Source organism: Azolla caroliniana, unplaced genomic scaffold (assembly GCF_043228905.1).
Source record: "Azolla caroliniana isolate FFs.n. ecotype wild unplaced genomic scaffold, voAzoCaro1.0.p SCAF_8, whole genome shotgun sequence".
Classification (NCBI taxonomy): Eukaryota; Viridiplantae; Streptophyta; class Polypodiopsida; order Salviniales; family Salviniaceae; genus Azolla; species Azolla caroliniana.
The window spans coordinates 3,801,006-3,820,873 of record NW_028230443.1 but is presented as its reverse complement, the minus strand read 5'-3'; the positions used below and the strand labels follow the sequence as shown (position 1 = coordinate 3,820,873).

Sequence of the window (19,868 nt, the reverse complement as noted above, 5' to 3'; positions counted from 1 at the left end):
GCCTTCGTCGCTTCCGACTCAGATTCCTACCGACACCGAGTAGTGGACGACCTTTGTATTGCGTGCCGCCGATTCTTCCATCAGCCGCTTCATTCCTCCGCGCCCGGGATTCAGCTCGAAGGCTTTCTGGGTGTCGCTAGCGTGCACTCGCCCGTTCCACAAATACACCACATTGCTTCTAAGTGCGTCTGCAAAATCCGCGCACTCTTTCCGAACATGGCCGACCGCGTTGCACTACATGCACTGCTGCCCAGCCGGAGGCCTTTGGTCGCGGGACTGTTTGCCGTTGTCTCTCTGGGCCTACACGATCTGGAGATAGCGCACCATTTGCGTCAGCTCTTCCAGAGCCACTCCTCCAGATGGGCCTTTGACCACGCCGGTTGAGGTCGAGCCTATCTCAAGCCAATCCCGGGTTTCCTCCTTTCGTGTCGGCGAAGGTTCCTCAAACTTCCTTGCCGGAACGGGTCTTGCTGTCGACGAACCCTCATCGCCCCATTCACGTCGTTTATCGAAACGGCTACAGACTCTTTTTACCACGGCCCAATCGGCCGTCAACCCATCATCTGTCTCCAGCAGGAGACCCACTTGCTCCCGGTCCCGCACGGCCACCGCTTTGACGAACAGGACACGGCTCGTGTCTAGCACAATCTTGTCTAGTGCCAAGAGCCACGGGAAGCGTTCCTCAAACTCCCGGAGGAGCACCGACTCGTTCCTCCCCTTTCCAGCGGTCTCCACCCACTGCATGAAGTCCTTCTTCGATAATCGAAGCGAGTCATCAAGCCCGTACTTCTCAAGGAGCTGACCTTCAAATTCTCCCCAGGTCCGGCCCCCAGCCTGTACCTCGACCACCTCTACGTGGATGCCCGACGTTGCCACCTAAAGGAATCTGGCCAGTCGCCTGCCCTCCGGGGTGTCCCTCATCACCATCTTGGCTCGATAGGTCTCTAAATAGCTCGTGGCGTTCTTCCCGCCGAACCAGCCTATTGTGCCAAAAATCGCTTTGATGGCCCTGTTGAGGGTGCCTGTGCCCTCGCGAGCACTTATTATCCAATCAACGGTTGTCGCCATGGCTTCAACCAGTTCTGATCCCCTCATCTTTGACTCCTTTGCCACCTTGTTTCACGTCGGGTTCACCAAATATGTCGTGTTGTTACACTCTCGCGTAGGAAACTAAGGCAGGACCGCAACGGCCCTGGACTGAGGAATACCTGAAACAGAGGGAGGAGCAAGGCGAAACAATGGGCTGGCAAGTAGGTACGCAATGCTCACCCGGGAGAACGATCCTCGACTCGTGCTTGCCGTCTCAAAGACTATCGTGACAACGTACAAAGAATGAACAGTAACACACTCTCGTCTGATTTTGTGCCAACAATGGGCCGAGACACACACACAAATACGCAGAGGACTCACAAGCAAGGAATCAATTAAGACAACTAGCCGAATACAATGCTCTTCGAGATTACAATCGGCAAGCCGGTGAGCGACCACGCGCAAACACCGACACACACACACACACACACACATCACACACTGGAGCCTTTGCTGAAACGCACGGGCTTCTCCCTCGAACAGAGGCAACTGACCAAAACCTGCAGAGCTCAACGAAGAAAAATGAGAAGAGCGCTCGGTTCCCAGTCCGACAACACTTCGTCCTCCTAAAACGCGATAGATGTTTCATCCATTTTCCCTTTTCTTTTATAGGCCACTGGGGAGGGCTGTCACATCCTGAATACGTCATCTTTATTCTCTATCCCTTTAGACAGAGATACGCATCGATTTCCTAGCTAATAAATGTGTACTACCTAGTATATTTACATCAGCCAACCTATTCCTAATTATGTACATCTTATCAATACTTGTGCCCGCGTGTAAGGGACGGTTCATGCGACTTATTCATCGATTCCTCCTAAGGCCGGTTTTCTTCATGATAGCGTACTGTGTGTGTTGAGTTCTGCTTTCATTTTCTACTGCTATCCGGCTGAGCCGGTTTGTCAAACACTTCTGCACGTTCACTTTGACATGGTATCAGAGCACGAGGGTTGAGAACCTCTGTAGCCGACAGATGCATTCGAAGACAAACCCTAATAACCGGTAACAACAGAAAGAGAAAGGGATGGATAGAGGTATGGCGAGTTCACTTCCAACAGAGAAGCTCAACTGAAGCAACTATGCGTCCTGGTCATATAAAATGCAGCAGTACTTGCTAGGGCATGGTTATTGGAGCTACGTGGAAGGAACCAGCAAGGTAGCACCGGAGCCAGCACACAAAAACTTCCCAGCATGGGAGCAAGGAGCGAGCCGAGTATTGTACTGTCTCGCATCCGGTGTGCACGATCAGATGCTCAGCTACATCAAAGATGCAAAAACGCCAAAGGAGGCGTGGGAAAATGTTCGGAAGATTTCGCCGCTAGTACCACGGCACGGAAGTTGTAGCTTTGACAAGAGCTTAGCAATATCCGACAAAGGGATATGTCCGTGACCGACTACACCACCATGATAAAGGAGATTTGCGACGCGCTCGGGTCCATCGACGTGACAATGGACGAAGACGAGATGGTTCAAATCTGCCTTGGTGGTCTAGCACAACGGTACGGGCCAATCTAGATAACAATATGCACGTGGAAGAAGCCATCATCCTTCTTCGACTTACAATCCATGTTGATGGTCGAAGAAAACCACGCGAGTGGGTCGAGGACCACTCAATCGGATAACCGGATGCTGTACACGGAGGGACCACGTGGGCGTGGAGGACGAGGTGGGTCAGGACGCAATGGAGGCGGTTGGCAAGAGCAGAACCAAAGCCACAGAGACAGTGCCGACAGCAGTTCCGGACCCTCCACAAGCAGGGGGAGTCAAGTCGGAGCCGGAAACCAGCAATCGAAAACCGACACGGAATGCTAGTATTGTGCCAAGAAAGGCCACTGAGAGAGCGAGTGCTGGAAGAAGCGTGCCAATTCGGATAAATCCGGATCCAGCAAGGCCGGACAAGGGAACTGACAAATCTCGCACTACGCAGAAGGATCGGAAGGATTCGGAATCGGGAAGACCGGTAAAGGGTCAGCCTTTGTGATGAAGCACAAGGCTAACTCCATGAAGAAGACTGCTTCCAAATTGGAGGAAGTATATTACGTTGATTCCGGAGCGTCCAACCACATGACAAGCCATGAAGAGTGGTTCTGTTTTTTGGAGAAATCAGAACAACCGGGGATTGTTGAAACCGGAGACGACACCCTCACCCAATTGTGCATGTCGGAGAAGTCCCTTTATGCCATGTCAAACAAAAGGGGAAACTGATGAACGTACTACACATTCCGACTATCACAAAGAACCTGGTGTCGGTTGGACAAATCGTCAACTAGGGGATGCAGGTGCGGTTTACGCACCTCGGGTGCTTCATCGAGGAATAAGGCCGGATAATTGCACAAGGGCACAGAGAAGGGAGGATGTTCATCCTCAACAATAATGGCGTCAACACCGCCATGTTTGCCAAAGGACAGAAGATTGAATCGGGTATCGATCTCTGGCATAAGCAGATCGGCCACGTCAACTACCAGAGGCTTCAAGATCTACAATCGAAACAACTTGTGTTCAGATTGCCGAAGTTTAGTGGCCAGAAGGCCCAAATATGTGAAGCCTACCAACTCGGGAAGCAACACCGGCTTCCATTCCCCATTAAACAAAACCGGAGTTGTAACAAGCTTGATCTAATCCATTCGGATGTATGGGGACTAGCACAAAACGTTAGTCTTGGCGGGAGTCGGTAGTTCGTCTCCTTCATCGATGACTAAAGCCGACATACGTGGATCTACCTCATCGAGAAGAAAAGTGAAGTCTTCGACTGTTTTCGGAACCTTCAAAGCTTAGTCGAAAGGGAAACGGAGAGGAAGATCAAGTGCCTATGGTCGGATGGCGGAAAAGAATACTTTTCCGGCCAATTCAACAGTTATCTGCAGTAGAACGAAATTCGGAGAGAATTCAGCTGCAGATACACACCAGAGCAAAACGGTGTGGCCGAAAGGAAGAATCGGTCGATTGTCGACGTGGCAAGGGCAATGCTGGAGAAGAAGAGCATGCCCCAATTCTACTGGGCAGAGGCGGTTCAGATGGATGTCAACATCCAAAACCGGATCAGAGACAAGGTGTCAGCACATGAGCTGTATTTCGGGCGGAAACCGAATTTGAGACACCTTCGGATATTCAGTTGCATAGCATATGTGCATGTACCGGATGAGAAACGGAAGAAGCTAGATCCGAAGTCAGAGAAATGCATCGTAATCCGTTACTTGCATGTGCAGAAGGGGTATAAGTGTTATAACCCCCGGACTAAACAGGTACGAGTAAGTTGAGATGTCGAGTTTGATGAGTCGGCATCATGGTACACCCTACCGACTCCAACTCCCAACGAAGACCCGATTCTGGAAGATGAGGCTAGTGAGCCCGAGGAGGTTCAGGAAGAAGATGAAGACTTCGGCACTCTAGAAGAGAGTCCGATCTCATTTCGGCTAAGTGGGGCAAATGAGCGGTTGAGTTGAGATGACCAGTCGGATGAAGAATCGACGAGTAGTGGAGACTCTATCGTGCTCTCCCCGCGCAAGGAACCGAGGAGACGATTCACGCGCAAAGAGAAGGGGAAGAAGAAGATGCCGGAATACGATTCCGACAATGAAGGGTCGGATCGGAGCGAATCTGACCCCAGAAAGGTAGAAGGCGGATCTTCAGAAATGAAGCCTAAATCGGCCAAGAAGGGCCTCAAATCGGGTAATGAAAAGTTACGTTGGTCAGCCCGTCAAAAGAAAACCCTCATGAGGTACATATACAATGAGTACATGGCGCATCACTATGCGTACATGACAAAGGTGGCGGAAGTGTGTGAGCCGGAGAGCTCCGCAGAAGCAGCGAAAGACGCAAATTGGCATGCTAGTATGGAGGAAGAAATGTGGGCACTAGATGCCAACGACACATGGGACCTAGTTGGCCCACCCCGACAATGAAAACCGATTGGTTGCAAGTGGGTGTACAAGGTAAAGTACAATGCCGACGGTTCGATCAACTGGTACAAGGCCCGGTTAGTGGCAAAGGGATACGCACAGACCCACGGAATCGACTACGACGAGACCTGCGCTCCGGTAGCGAAGATGACAACGGTTCGTGTGGTACTGGTGGTTGTTGCGGCAAGGGGATGACATCTTCACCAAATGGACGTGAAGAATTCCTTTCTTCAAGGTGATCTTGAAGAACGGGTCTATATGATCCAACCCCCCCTGTTTCCAATCAGAGATGAACAAGTTAGCAGTCTTCCGACTCAAGAAGTCGCTTTACGGTTTGAAACAAGCCCCCTGAGCTTGGAATGCAAAGATCACGCACTGGTTGTGTAAGATGGGGTTTGTGGCCTCTAAGTCCAACTCTTCATTGTTCATCCGAAACGGTTCAGACGGTCCGGTTTGCATCTTGTTTTATGTAGATGATTTAGTCATCACCGGACCTAGACTCAATGAAATCGGCCGAGTGAAGTCCCAACTGTCGAACGCATTTGAAATGAAGGACCTGGGGGACCTTCATTATTTTCTTGGGATCGAGGTGATCCGAACCCCCAACGGCATATTGCTCTCACAATGCCATTATGTGTTGAATATGTTGTACAAGTTTGGTATGACGGAATGCCGACTGATCTCTACACCCTTGGACTGGAACCAAAAGCTACGTCCTGACTCTGGACCGACCTGCGATGAGAAATGGTTCCAACAAATTGTCAGAAGGACCATCAAACGCATTTGAAATGAAGGACCTGGGGGACCTTCATTATTTTCTTGGGATCGAGGTGATTCGAACCCCCGACGGCATATTGCTCTCACAACGCCATTATGTGTTGAATATGTTGTACAAGTTTGGCATGACAGAATGCCGACTGATCTCTACACCCTTGGACTGGAACCAAAAGCTACATCCTGACTCCGGACCGGCCTGCGATGAGAAACGGTTTCGACAAATTGTCAGAAGCCTCATCTACTTAACAATCACCCGTCCCAACATCAATTACCCAGTCAAAGTGATCAGCTAGTTCATGCAGAAGCCGACCATCAAGCACCTTCAGTGCGCACACTGGATACTCCGGTATGTTAGCGGCATGAAGGACCGGAGATTGTTATACCGACACGGTATAGCTGGGAAGCTAGTCGAATATACCGATGCCGACTGGGTTGGTGATGCATCGGATTGCCGATTCACCTCCAGTTACATGTTTTCTCTTGGTAGCACGACTGTTGCATGGAGCAGCAAAAAGCAACCAACAGTGGCTCTGTCGAGCACTGAGGCTGAGTACTGGGGCGCTACCATTGCCACCTGTGAAGCCATCTAACTTCGGTGACTGCTACATGACCTCCGAATCGAGGTGCCGACCCCGATCCGGATCCACAGTGACAACATGAGCAGCATACAGCTTGCCAAGAACCCAATGTTCCATGCTCGAACAAAGCACATAGAAGTGCATTATCACTTTGTTCATGAGCGGGTCCTAGGTGGTGAAGTTGAACTTTGGTATGTTCACACGGGTCGGCAGGTTGCCGACATCTTCACCAAGCCGCTCGGATCAAACAAGTTGCAACATTTTTCGGAGATGCTCGGTATTCAACATCTCGATGTGCTGCACTTGAGGGGGAGAATAGGAATGAGGACGAATGGCACCGGACAAGGAACCAGAGAGGAAGAAAGAACCAAAGGGAGAGATGAGTAGATAAAGGAAGCCAAACTGACCGAAGGAGTCGGCACATCCGAACAAGTCGGAGCAAGCGACGGTGGCGGCAGAGTCAAGAAGGACAGAGCCGACCAGAAGGAGAAGGCCAAGACCCGAACATGGTCTGATGTGGTGAAGGGCCTGAGACTGGAAGACGAGTTGGAGAACACCGACTCGGACAAGAGCTAGAACGAATCGGGAGCGACCGATTCGGACAAGAGCTGGAACGAATCGGAGGAAACCGATTCAGTTCAAGATTCAGAGAAGCCGGATCAACTAAAGGCCAACCGAACGAGAAGGCAGTGGAATTCGACACCGACACGAAGGAACCGATGGATCGACAAGTGACAGAGACATAACAATGAAGGAGTTGAAATGGACTTGTTGAGTAGAAAGCCGACCAAGAAGGTCGAGGTCCGCAATACAGGACGGGTCGCGGGAAGCGGAATCGGACCAGATGAGGAGCTCGAGCAAGGCGAGAGGATGTCAAAAGGAGCCGAAGGAAAGGACCGGCTACTGTAGACACTAACACCACGGTCCAACCTCAAGTTGAGCTTGAGGAGGAGTGTTGAGCGAGCAAACTCAACCGGATCCGGATCAGAGAGCCGGATCGGATTGAAACCGGTAGGCCATTAGAGGCCTACGGATCCAACCTAGTACGTGGGCATATTTTTGGGAGTTAGTGATAGTCGCTCATGTGAGCATTGAAGTACCTGTCAGTACTTCTGTCAGTCCTTTATGGACTTGTATAAAAGTGCTCTCTGAGCACATTCTATGTACACATAATATTGAGAGTATTATTTTGAATTGAGTTTATGCTCTCTCTCTCTCTCTCTCTCTCTCTCTCTCTCTCTCTCTCTCCCTTGCGTACACGTACTCTCTATGTGTGTGTTGAGTTCTCCTTTCATCTTCTGCTGCTATCCGGCTGAGCCGGTTTGTCAAACGCTTCCGCACGTTCACTTTGACAATAGTTGACCACAATCCCCTTCAACTAGTTGTGTCTTGGCAACCATTTGAGAAATTGAGAGAGAGTTTATTGGGCTTATTAGCCCTACGTCCAACTAGAAATTATATGTTGTTATTAAAACATATCATTGCACGAAGTGGGACAAGGACAATGCATGCATAGCAAGTGATGGGAGAGCTAAAACATAATCCCTCAAGAAAATGTTATAGTACATTTCAATCTCCCCTTGAAATCAATGAGTGATCAAGTTCCCAATTATTTACACGAGGTAGACGCCCACCTCTCGGTCGAGTTCGTGGTCACACATTGGAAGAGTATCCCCCATATACCCTCAACACAATAGCATAGATGAGAGTTCTTAAAAGCTCGCGTATTATCCCAATGATAATCATAGCCACGCCACAATATGATGAGGTGATGGTGTTCACTGTTGGTTGTGGATAACAAAGTCGTTGGGATGGTTTTCTACTCTAAGTCGACTACCAAGCTAAGTGTCATTATAGTGAGTGCCGATTACCATTGGATATGAGCAAAGTTAGGTGGCTTGACTTTGAGTTATAGAGGTTGATGACATGGTTTATCATGTCTTCTCAAGACTTGGCCTCTTAGGCAGGTGGTCAGAAAGGTAGTCAAATGTAGTTAGATGGACAATAAGGCAACATGCTAGCCATTAGAGGACTTCCTCTCTCTATCCCTTTAACAATCCAAGACACAATATACTTGACCATAGAAAAAATTTGATAGGGGTGTTAAATTTCACAAGAGTTAATAGAGAGAGGAAGAGTTGACATAACAAGGTTGCATAAAAGACATTGTATAAAATTTGTTGCCGTTAAGCTTATATACACCTTATGCTATTTCTCTTACAACTTTTTCTCTTCCTCAAATTTGGGTGATTCACCATGCGTTTATAGATGTGGGGGAGAAGGTGATATTTTGCATACATCATCCACTTTATGAGGTTGTATTCAGGGTGATATTGTTCAATGTTCACTTGGCCCTTTAGAGCCTTTCTTCATTGTCAACTAAATTATCTTATTCCTTGAGATCATCATCCTTAATGAGGTGGATCATGACATTTGTCATATGTTTATGATATCACACAATTAGTTAATTGGAAATTATACTAGATCCCGTTACATTTATAGGTTGTCGTTTACATAATAGTTAGTTTACAATAGCGCTTCAGATGTCCCAACACTTGATACCCACCTATGGGGCATTAATTAAGTGTGCATGAACTAACCAAAAAACCTAATTATTGAGTCATGGGCATCCCTCGTGCGTCAAGTGTCGTGGTAAGGGGAGAGACATTGCGTTGGTCAGGGTACTTGGAGAGTTGCATCAAGAGGCACAACATCAATGGGTGATTGTATTTTGCACGTGGGAACTAGGTTGATTTTCAAGGAGTGGGTGATCAGACGTCATCCTTCTCAGGGGTCCTCAGGGGCCTAGGACAAGAAGAAGAAGATGTTGTCGAGCTCCGAAGAGTGCGTGTCCGACACTCCAAGCAACGAAGATTACTTTCAATCAGGGTTGTCAGAGAAATCTCGTTATAGCGGGTGTCGGATCTTGGGGTCGGGCCAGTTTTGATAGAGATAGTGGGCTTGGGTAGGAGATGACAGGACAAGGAAAGGACATGAAACCTCTTCACTTTGATTTACCATACATACATACATACATACATACATACATACATACATCATACATACATACATACATACATGCATACATACATACATCATACATACATCATACATACATACATACATACATCATACATACATACATACATACATACATGCATACATATTCCTGAATTCTTCTTCAATTTAAGTAAAAGCCATGGACCCCTAATTGCATGCATACATACATACCTACATACATACATACATACATACATCATACATCATACATACATCATACATACATACATACATACATACATACATACATACATACATATTCCTGAATTCTTCTTCAATTTAAGTAAAAGCCATGGACCCCTAATTGCTGCTTGGCAGCAACAGCATCAGAAGAAGAAGAAGAAGAAGAAGACGTAAGAGAAGAAGAAGTTAGAGAAGATGTAAAAGAACAGAGAGAGGCAGAGTAGACAGAGGCAGAGGCAGAGTGTGTGTGTGTGTGTGTGTGTGTGAGAGAGAGAGAGAGAGAGAGAGAGAGAGAGAGAGAGAGAGAGAGAGAGAGAGAGAGAGGCTATGGGGGGATGGAGCATCCATGACAACGCCCAGGTATCATCGCAGTACAGAATCGTGGGCCACATCGGCTCTGGGTCTTATGCCGACGTGTATAGGGCGGTCCGGAAGCAGGACGAGTTGCAGGTGGCTCTCAAGGAGGTGCACGATTACCAGAGCGCGTGCCGAGAGATCGACGCCCTTCTGCGGCTCCAGGGGCATGCCCATGTCATTCAGCTGATTGATCATCTCTGGCTCGATGAGTGCACGGCCGTCCTCGTCCTCGAATACCTCCCCTCTGACCTCTCGGCCGTCATACGCTACCTTAGGAAGCGGAAACAGGAGATCGCCGCATCAGTGTCTGCCTCAGCTGCACAATTGTCAACACCTGCAACATCAATGGCAGCATCCGCGCCTTCCACATCGTCTTCCATAGCTGCTACATCATTGTCTTCTCTTGCCGCTTCATTGTTGACACCACCTGCCACATCTGCAACTGGTCCTGACCCCGACCCCGACCCCGAGGCTGAAACAAAAGGTTGGATGGTTCAGATCCTTGATGGCATTGCGTCTTGCCACTCGGCCGGTGTTCTCCATCGTGACCTGAAGCCTTTCAACATGTTAATCTCAGAAACAGGGGTCCTTAAAGTTGCTGATTTTGGACAAGCGCGCATCATTGGATCCCTTTTTCCCCCTGATGAGGATGAAGAGTATCCGCCACCACCGGCTTCGGTGGTTGCTTATGATGAGCTTGTTCTAGAAGGAGAGAATGATGAGAGGAGAAGAGTTGCATCTGTTGTAGCTGAGTTCCATAAAGAAGCACTTGGAGGGGGCGATGCAATAGGAGAAGATCTTCATCTATCACAATTGCCTTTAAATGGAGGTAATGTTTGTCATTGAAGTTGTGTTATGCTCCTAAGAGTGTCTAATATTTTGGAAGGTTTTTGAGACCTTTTGTTGATATTTTCAGTGATTTGTCCTAGAACTTTAGAAAGATCTAAGAATTTTACTAGCGCAGTTTGTCAAAAATAAGAAATTTGTCTTCAAAAGCTGAAAGATTAGCCAAATGTTTCTCTTTTAGGAACTCAGAGGACATAAATCTGTTCAAACATCATTGTTACTTAGTGAGTCTGCAAGGTTGCTTATATTTTTACCTGGTGGCTCTGTTTGTGTGATAATGGTTCACATGGAATGATTGCTTTTGTGCTCTGGTCCAGATCAGGGAAAATCGCTCCCTACAGAGCTTGGTAATGATAATCAGATCTCCAAGCCTATGTCTGAGTGTGACGAGGACAAGAGATTTACCAGTGATGAGACAATCGAAATGGAGAGGAATAGAATGCTCAAGGGGAAATTCAGCATAGAAGCTCGAGAAGAAGAAGAAACAGCAATTCATATGGCATCCTATGACAGAAGAATTTCTACATCTATGCAATATTATGATGATGGAGTGGATGAGGGTACATATAGGCATCAAGACGTTGATACTTGGGTAGACTCAGCTCCAGAGCAGAGGTACTGGGATAGCAGCTTTTATGGCCACCCAGATGAAGCTTCATATGGTGATGACAACCATAGCTTATGTCCCATGGTAGAGAGGCTATCAGAAAGGAGCACTGACTTTCTTGAAAGTGAAGCAGGGTTCTACAAGGAGGATATCGGCTCGGAATTTACGGGTTGCGTTGGGACAAGATGGTACCGAGCTCCTGAGCTTCTTTATGGTGCCACTAACTATGGCACAGGAGTGGACATATGGGCAATGGGATGCATCTTCGCTGAAATGATGCTGGGTGAACCCATATTTCCGGGTTGCTCTGATATTGATCAGCTTAGTAGGATTGTAAGGGTTTTAGGAAACCCTAATGAAGAGCGTTGGCCAGGTGTGTCAAACCTTCCTGACTATGGAAAAATCTCATTCGCCATTGAGGATAGGGATTGTGTTTCTTTGCAAAAGCAGATTAAAGATGGGTCGGAGGAAGCACATGACCTGTTGAGTAGATTCATTAGTTATGATCCAGCGTCTCGCTTAAGTGCAATGGATGCTTTGGAGCATCGATATTTTCAAGTAGAACCGACAGCATTGCCTTCCAGTGACTTGAGAGTTCCTTCCCCTTGTCCCAGCGATAATGAATCTACTGAAAGCCTTTGAATTTTGAGGAGGCTTTGTTCTTGGCTTTATTTTATTTACATTCTGAAGATGATTAAATGGCTCTTGCCATCAACCTCTTGCCAAAGGTAAGCTTAATGTTCAGAATAAAAGGTCAAAGTGATAGATATCTTCCAGATTTGCCAGTTCGATTCACCATGTGTATGAAAGGAAACCTTCTGAAACCCCATGAGGGTCTTGGGCTCAACTGAATATTCATGAGATATATATTAACAGGGAAATCTAAGATGGATTTAATCTGTCCCTCATTTCCATCATACAACTTACACATCACTTTGTGATGTATGATCTTAATGTTTAGTATTTGTGTGTAATCATTAATGATGATGCGCCAGAGCCTGTCTAAAACATTTGTTGTACTTGTAGACATGGAAGAGCAGAAAGGAAAGTACGGATGATAAGCTTTCCTTCAGCATATCTAAAGTCTTTTGCTATCAGAATGATTTCCTGAATATGTTACTAAGATCCCTAAACTGGGCTTTTGCTACTATTTTGCATGTAAAAATACATGGGGTTGCCTGTCAGAAAAGACCCATGATCTAGGAACTTGGGTCTTTTTTGCGTAAGAAAAGGCCAATAAAGACAACCAAGGATGTTGGTGGTCTGCAAAAGAATGAGAGGAAATGATTCATAATTTCTGGTGACAAACTATATGATGGCGCTAGTTTTCCATGAGCATGAGTTTAGTGGCCACAGAAAAAGCATTGCCATTGCTTTGTATTAATAATAGTTGAAGGTCATGCAAAATATTTGAGCTTTGTTTAAAACTTAGGTGTCTAGGAATACACCACCTTTGATTAGAAGGTAATCCAAGAAAAAGGTTTCAAGAACCAATTGTTAATTTGAATAGTGTATATTGAATGGGGGTATCTGAACAGAGTTTCAGAACTATTCAACGTTATCTCAACCTGACATTTAATGAAGGTCTGAATAATTATTAATCTTGTCCTTGTTATTGAGCTCAATAACATGCAGTTCTTGCAAACTTTGTATCACACCCAAGGCACATGGAACAGCATTCTTGTTGCACTCATTGATAGTATTTTAAAAATATGACAAGACTTTGATTGGGTTCTATTAGAAAGCAAATTCTTGATTGCTTGTTAAGCTTTTAATGCAGACATAATGAAGTTGTACATATTTTCAAGTATGCATTCATTAGAACACATAATATGCAGTTTTTGTTTTAGATGAGTGAAAACCAAGGAGTTGCAGATGGCATGTAGGATGTTTGGATGTTTATAAGGTTTCTCTTACAAGGAAGGCCAACTCTAGAACATCCAATCTTTAACACATACTCTTTCTTACCTAGATGAAAATTTGTTTAAATGTTGCAGAAAGTTAACAATATGGAATGATTTTCCTCTTCATAAGGTTCAAATTAGAATGAAGAGTTGCTATCTGTACATGTACTGTTGCCTCTGTCATGAACTAGAAGTGTGACCATATCTGCAACATATTGAAGGTTCAAATAAAATTGTATCAGATAGATTATAGATATTTATCTAAGGGGTTCAAATCTCACCATTTGAGCGGTCACAGACATGAGATGGCCAAATCAAGGTAATGTTTTTTCAATTTGCATTTTTTTTTAAATACAGATGAGCCAACAATTAGAGTAATTTTCAAAAGTTCCACATAAGAAACAAGTTTTTTCGACAAGCCCCAGACATCTCGAACCTTCTTGAAGTGCAAGCAAGCATCCCAGATGTCAAAATTTTGATATCTAGATTGAGATTGATGAGACATTTAATAGGGGTTAAAGATAAATAAAAATAGACACGTTCTCCATGGATCATGTCACCATATGTGAGGCTTTATAGCCAGCACATGTCTTTAGACAATTATTCTCCCTGAATAATTTAGAAATATCACTGCCACATGACTTCCCATTTAAAAGCACGACACCTCTGAAAATTTGACTAAGTTTCCACAATTCCTCCATTTTGGATGTAAGGACACCTTTTCAATATAATAATTGATGATGAGAGATAATGGGCAATGAGTATGTTTGGAAAGTAGTCCTACCTTTTCAATTCGAACAAAGGTATCATAGAGACATTACAAGTGAGAATTATTGAAACTTTACTAAGCATATGAAATTATGAGCAGTTACTCAGTTCACTATATCTCAGCAATGAGTATATTTGGAAAATATACTCAACCTTTTCAACCCAAACAAAGGTTTCATAGACTCTTCACCATTTAGAATTGTTGAATCTTTACTGAACATATGAAATTATGAGCAGTTAGATCACTTTACACTTACACTCCAAGAACCCCACTTCAAAAATTAAAACTCTTATCAAAAGACAATGCCATGATTTTAGTGTATCTTATATCAATCATTTCTAAGATTTCCGGAAGAGAACAAAAAGGTGCACCTTTATTATCACAAAACTTAGAAGAGCATATGCTCTCTACATAAAAAGTGTTTAGCTTCCTTTCATAGGTATAAATAATTATTGGTGCAAAAGGTATGAAAATGGTTATAGGCATGCAATTATGAAATGATGGTTAACCTATTTGACTTCCATGATCTTGATGACACTAGATGGTCCAACTCGATGAATGGCCACAATTGCATCACCAGGTTTGCAAAGATTCTTATTAATGGCTACCATAAGCGAGGAGCTCAAGATAATGTCAGTAGACTCTGAATCACTAGCTCTCGCCGACCCTTCGGCAAGGATTGGAATCATACCTCTATACATGAGACAATGCCGAGCCGGAGACTCCTCACTACACACCCATGAGAGACCATCAGAGACTAGCACTGGCACAGCCACCAACAGTATCGGCACTGATGGTCTATACTTCGCAACAAGCTTCGCTGTTGTGCCACCTCTAGTTAGCACAACAATGAGTGATGCTTTCACATCAGATGCGGTTCTCACAGCTGATGATGCGATACTTTCTAGTGGACTCATTGGAAGGGGGGCTGATCTCATAATCTCTTTAAAAATTGCATTATGATCAAGCGATGATTCTACTTCTAGACATATTTGTGCCATGGTTTTAACTGCAAGCTCAGGATAAGAGCCAGCAGCACTTTCTCCACTAAGCATTACTGCATCTGTCCCGTCGAGCACCGCATTTGCAACATCTGTGGCTTCTGCACGAGTTGGGCGGGGTGATTTTATCATTGATTCGAGCATTTGAGTTGCTGTGACGATAGGTTTTCCAGCTCCGTTGCACTTGTAGATCATCATCTTTTGTGCCAGAAATATTTTCTCGACCGGGATTTCCATCCCTAGATCACCCCTAGCTACCATTATTGCATCAGACTCCTGAAGTATATGATCAAAATTAACAAGACCTTCCTGGTTTTCTATCTGGAGAAAAACAAATAAAAAGTGAGCATAAGGGCATTATAGGAATGTGTACATGTGTATGCATTTAAGTATGGATTAGGAATACTTGGGATGTATGAGTACACACCTTCGACATTAGCTTGATGGTTCTTGCATGTTTTCCAAGCAATTCCCTCACCAACACAAGATCTTGACCTTTGCGAACAAAAGAAAGGGCAATCAGATCAATCTTATTTGGGACACCCCATTGCATGATATCCTCTTTGTCCTTTTCTGTTAGAGTAGGAAGATCCACCACCACTCCGGGCAAATTCACATTCTTCCTCTCTCCAAGCATCGCCGTATTCTCACATCTCACTTTCACTGTCCCTTCTTCCGTGTCACAAGACAACACGGTGAGGGTGATTGTTCCATCAGAGCATAGAATCATGCTTCCCGGATGCACGTCATGTGCTAGCTTCTTATAGCTCATCGAAATCGTCTTTGCATCTCCTTTGATGCTGTAATCGGTGCTTATGGTCAATTCTTGCCCCTCAACAAGCTGGACTGGCTTGCCATCAGTAAGAAAACCAGTTCGTATTTCAGGACCCTGAAACGGAGAAACACAAGTTAACTCATCATTAACACACAATCTAATGAATGTTCTAATGAAAAGGAGAAACACAAGTTAACTCATCATTAACGCGTAATCTAATGAATGTTCTAAACACTTTCATTTACAAACAAAACTTTTGCCTAGTAAGACCTCATATCACCTGTGGGAAACCTCAAAGTGCACAATGAAAGCCCCCCAAAATGTATACAACCACTAACTAAAGACAATAAAATAGTGGGCAAAGCTGTACCCTCCAATGTCATGGAAGAAATATAAGGCATATATTGATTGTCTTAATGTCACACACACACAAACAAACAGCGCCAAGAGAAAAAGAGAAAAGAATTCCAGTTAAGTCATAGTATGAGATCGTGTATGTACCTTGGTGTCAAGCATGACTGCGCACATGATCTGGGTGTTGTGCTGTGCAATTCGTAGGTTGTCGAGGGTTTCCTGGTGGTATTCATGGGATCCATGCGAGAAATTGAACCTGGCAATGCTCATCCCGGCACGGAGGAGGCGCTCGATGATGCCCACATCGCGCGATTTCGGCCCGAGTGTACACACAATCTTAGTCTTCGGAAGGCCACTGGGGCCAGGCTTGGCGGGGCGAAACAATAGAGCTTCCATGTCCACAAAAGATTTGGGTCTGTCCATTTGCAAAGAATTGAAAGGGGAGAAGCAACGTAGGAGCTCTGTTCTATGTTTCTATGTCTCTATGTTTCTATGTTTCTATGTCTCTATGTTTCTATGTCTCTTTGTTGATCTTTCTTCTTCTTCTTCTTCTTCTTCTTCTTCTTCTTCTTCTTCTAGTAGTTTGTATCAGCCCAATTTCTTTGACTTAGTAGATCTAGGTAGTAAAGGCAGCCCAGCTGCTGGAATAAGCGTTTCTATGTGTCAGAGAGACACACACACGAACAAAACGGCACACACCCACAATCACAACCACACACACTTTCTCTCTCTCTCTCTCTCTCTCTCTGACTGTCCCTGTCTTTCTCATCTCTGTCTTCTTTCTCTCATATTCTCTGCTCTGCTTTGTTCTGTTCTCTCTCTCTCTCTCTTCTCTCTCTCTCTCTCTCTCTCTCTCTACAGTGTCTGAAAGTCACGCAAGATGGTCCCCTCCCGCCCCTGTCGCGTTCGTGTCTTTTTTGCGTTTTCTGGCCCTTTGCTTTTCGCCCTTTTGCGTTTTGCGTTTTGCTTTTTGCTCTTTCTGCGTTTTGACCCCCCCCTTTTGTCCTGATAATAGATATGATGAGAGCCCCGATGTGTAGACCTTAAAAAAATCAAGGAGCAAACAGTGGCGAAAACTGACCGTACAATTCCGGCAATGGAGGAGCAAACTCAGTCGAAGTGAACAAGTTGGGGCGTACAATTCCGGCAATTCCTGATAATAGATATGATGAGAGCCCTGATGCAGTCTGTGAGCATGGCCCATCACGAGCACAATGTTGGGGTTGTTTAGGGTTTAGGGTTTAGCGGGTTGTCGCATTATGTCCACACAGCTGACTTTGTCTCCACAGTTCCTTCGGTTTCACACTTACCGCCTCCTCGTGTGGTCTCGAGGCAACACCTACCAACCCTTCCCACCGCTCCATGCCCCCCCTTTCCAAAAGCATCTTTCCTCTTGGATATTCTCTTGGAATCGTCCTGTGGATGATTCTGCATCCCATCAATAGCGCCATCGGTTTGCACATGATTCACCTGCGCTTTATTGTAGGTTGGACGAATAAAGAGCGAGGCATGCGCACATACAATGCTGAAGAAGCACACCATTTCTAGACTATAGTAACCGGACCAACTTTTTAAGTTTCTTAATAAAATATTGTGCTATGAAGCACACCATTTCTAGACCATAGTAACCGAACCGACTTTTAGGTTTGTTAATTATATATTGTGTTGCCAAATGATTCTTTGTTGCAAACGAATAATCCTTAACTAAAGTGACTTAGCTCGTAACCGAATAGAGGTTATATGTGTGTGAAGAGAGGGAGTAACCGACTCCTCAGTGTGGACATTTGTGGTCACTTTAATATTTAATTTGCAACTATAGACCACACATGTTCCATTAAAGAAAACATTGCTCCCATTTAATGAAGAATATAAAAGATTGAAATCCTTTATCTATCTTTATCACGTAAGATCACCGAACATATACCCATCTTTGCTCCCACATTTTGTAGCTCTTGCTTTTAGTGCTTTATTGGGCTATTAGGTGTAGTCTCATTCACACCGAAGGTCACCAACCCTAGACCACTAACCTTGCCTTTTACATCCCACTAACCTCTAGGTACCCACAATCTACACATGAGACATAGCATAATCTACTTAGGAAGAATGAACATTAGACCCACCTCCTAGCCAGACAACCAATATCTGCTCACCCATGCACTTGAGATCTAGCAACAAAAGATATGATCTTTGCCAAAATATGAAGTTCAAGAGGGATGATCATTAGAATAGGACAGTAGTTCCTACTTATTGAACTACGTGACATTCCTACATTAAGAGTGTGCAATCATGATCACATAAAATGTCATATATGGAATAATAACAAATTGGTTATGATTCTATATATCATAAATATTGTAACAATGTATTGTTTTCACATTATTGTATAACTTTCCACGCTTTTAGTTAGTGCAACCCCTTGTTTGATAACAGTATGCACGATATGCATTATGGGCCATGGCTGGTTGTTGAATGTTGTCAAACCATTCTAGCTGAACACTAGTCTTCATTGTAATCGTGTAGCTTCTTAGCTCCTTTTACTATTGTTAATAGAAAAAATCCTTTTTAATATTTTCCTTTCTGATTTTGAATTATTTTTTCATTTGGTCCTTGACTGGTACTCTCATGCGAAAGTTCATTTTCAAAGTCATCTATTGTGTACAACATTGTCATACCCAAAGTGTTTTCATCCTCAAAAGCCAACAAAGTATGGAAATGTTAAAATCCCCCTTCAACGAATAATTCAAATGTCTCAAAGTAGGAAATAATTCAGTGAATAAAAAGAACTAGTGCATCTCTCTATTCCTTACATTTTAAATATCTAAAGCATCATAGGAGGTTTAGTGAGGTATTTTGAAATATCTTGATCCACAATATTAAGATCATCCTCAATAGCTTACAAATGCACATGTTACAAATCTGAACATGGTCTACAAAAGCCATGCCAGAAATAAGGGGTAATATTTATGACATTGATAATTTGATCCATCATTTGTTGGCTATGACATTTTACGAGGACGACCATGGCTGTGTGGAGGTAAATTTCACGAGACATCAGTGAATGTCATTTGCACTATGTATATAAATCTTCCCCATGGGCTAGTTTCACACATCATATATTCTCAACGATTTGGTAGACATTTGCTAATATGCTACCAACATCAAATTCTTACTGAATCAGGCTGACAAAAACTTTCTTAAACAACATTTCGATGCTTCTAAGGTACATTCAAATTTCTCGAAGGATAATACATTCTATGCTTGTGATAGCGCAACTTGAGTTGTTAGTCTGGACTCTGCCATTACCATGGTCATGTTCTTGCATGCAATAGACATTCATACGTTTTGTCAAGCTTACCATATGATTGTACAATCACAAGCATATGCCACAACACAACATATTTACCAATTTATGTTGCAAGGTGGTTTTGTTACACAAGATTCACAGGTTTCCAATAATAAAAAAGAAGTGAGCTCCAAAGAGAGAAGGTAATCATAAAATCAGTACTCAGGAATTTCATGAAAAATGAGTAATTTGCTAAATTTCCCATAGAAGTTTTATAAGCAAAGGCAGACCAGAAACAAAACCAATACAGATAACGGACCATGTGTTTATCATAGAGATCAGAAATTTATTTTGGTTCGTGGTAATAGAAGGCAAGAAATTATTAA

The 19,868-nt window shown here is 44.2% G+C and overlaps 2 protein-coding genes across 2 annotated transcripts; one reads left to right on the top strand and one right to left on the bottom strand.

Annotated features, from left to right (window-relative positions):
- Positions 1-9,724: 9,724 nt before the first annotated feature.
- Positions 9,725-12,406, top strand: CAK1AT (CDK-activating kinase 1AT). Its single transcript, XM_087323599.1, has 2 exons — positions 9,725-10,772; positions 11,107-12,406. Exons 1-2 carry the CDS (start codon positions 9,914-9,916, stop codon positions 12,036-12,038), a joined length of 1,791 nt encoding a protein of 596 aa, XP_087179725.1. The 5' UTR covers positions 9,725-9,913; the 3' UTR covers positions 12,039-12,406.
- Positions 12,407-14,423: 2,017 nt separating this feature from the next.
- Positions 14,424-16,707, bottom strand: LOC147860833 (pyruvate kinase, cytosolic isozyme-like). Its single transcript, XM_087323504.1, has 3 exons — positions 16,347-16,707; positions 15,498-15,959; positions 14,424-15,391 (listed from the first exon to the last, which is right to left on the bottom strand). The coding sequence occupies exons 1-3, from the start codon at positions 16,620-16,622 to the stop codon at positions 14,579-14,581; spliced, it is 1,551 nt and encodes a 516-aa protein (XP_087179630.1). The 5' UTR covers positions 16,623-16,707; the 3' UTR covers positions 14,424-14,578.
- Positions 16,708-19,868: the final 3,161 nt, after the last annotated feature.

Bases quoted from the DNA above. Each gene is read 5' to 3' on its own strand.
- CAK1AT (XM_087323599.1), top strand. From the start codon at position 9,914: ATGGGGGGATGGAGCATCCATGACAACGCCCAGGTATCATCGCAGTAC. The intron at 10,773-11,106 runs GTAATGTTTGTC...GCTCTGGTCCAG, and splicing joins ACAATTGCCTTTAAATGGAG to ATCAGGGAAAATCGCTCCCT.
- LOC147860833 (XM_087323504.1), bottom strand. From the start codon at position 16,622: ATGGACAGACCCAAATCTTTTGTGGACATGGAAGCTCTATTGTTTCGC. The intron at 15,960-16,346 runs GTACATACACGA...TCTCCGTTTCAG, and splicing joins CAGTCATGCTTGACACCAAG to GGTCCTGAAATACGAACTGG. The intron at 15,392-15,497 runs GTGTGTACTCAT...GTTTTTCTCCAG, and splicing joins CCATCAAGCTAATGTCGAAG to ATAGAAAACCAGGAAGGTCT.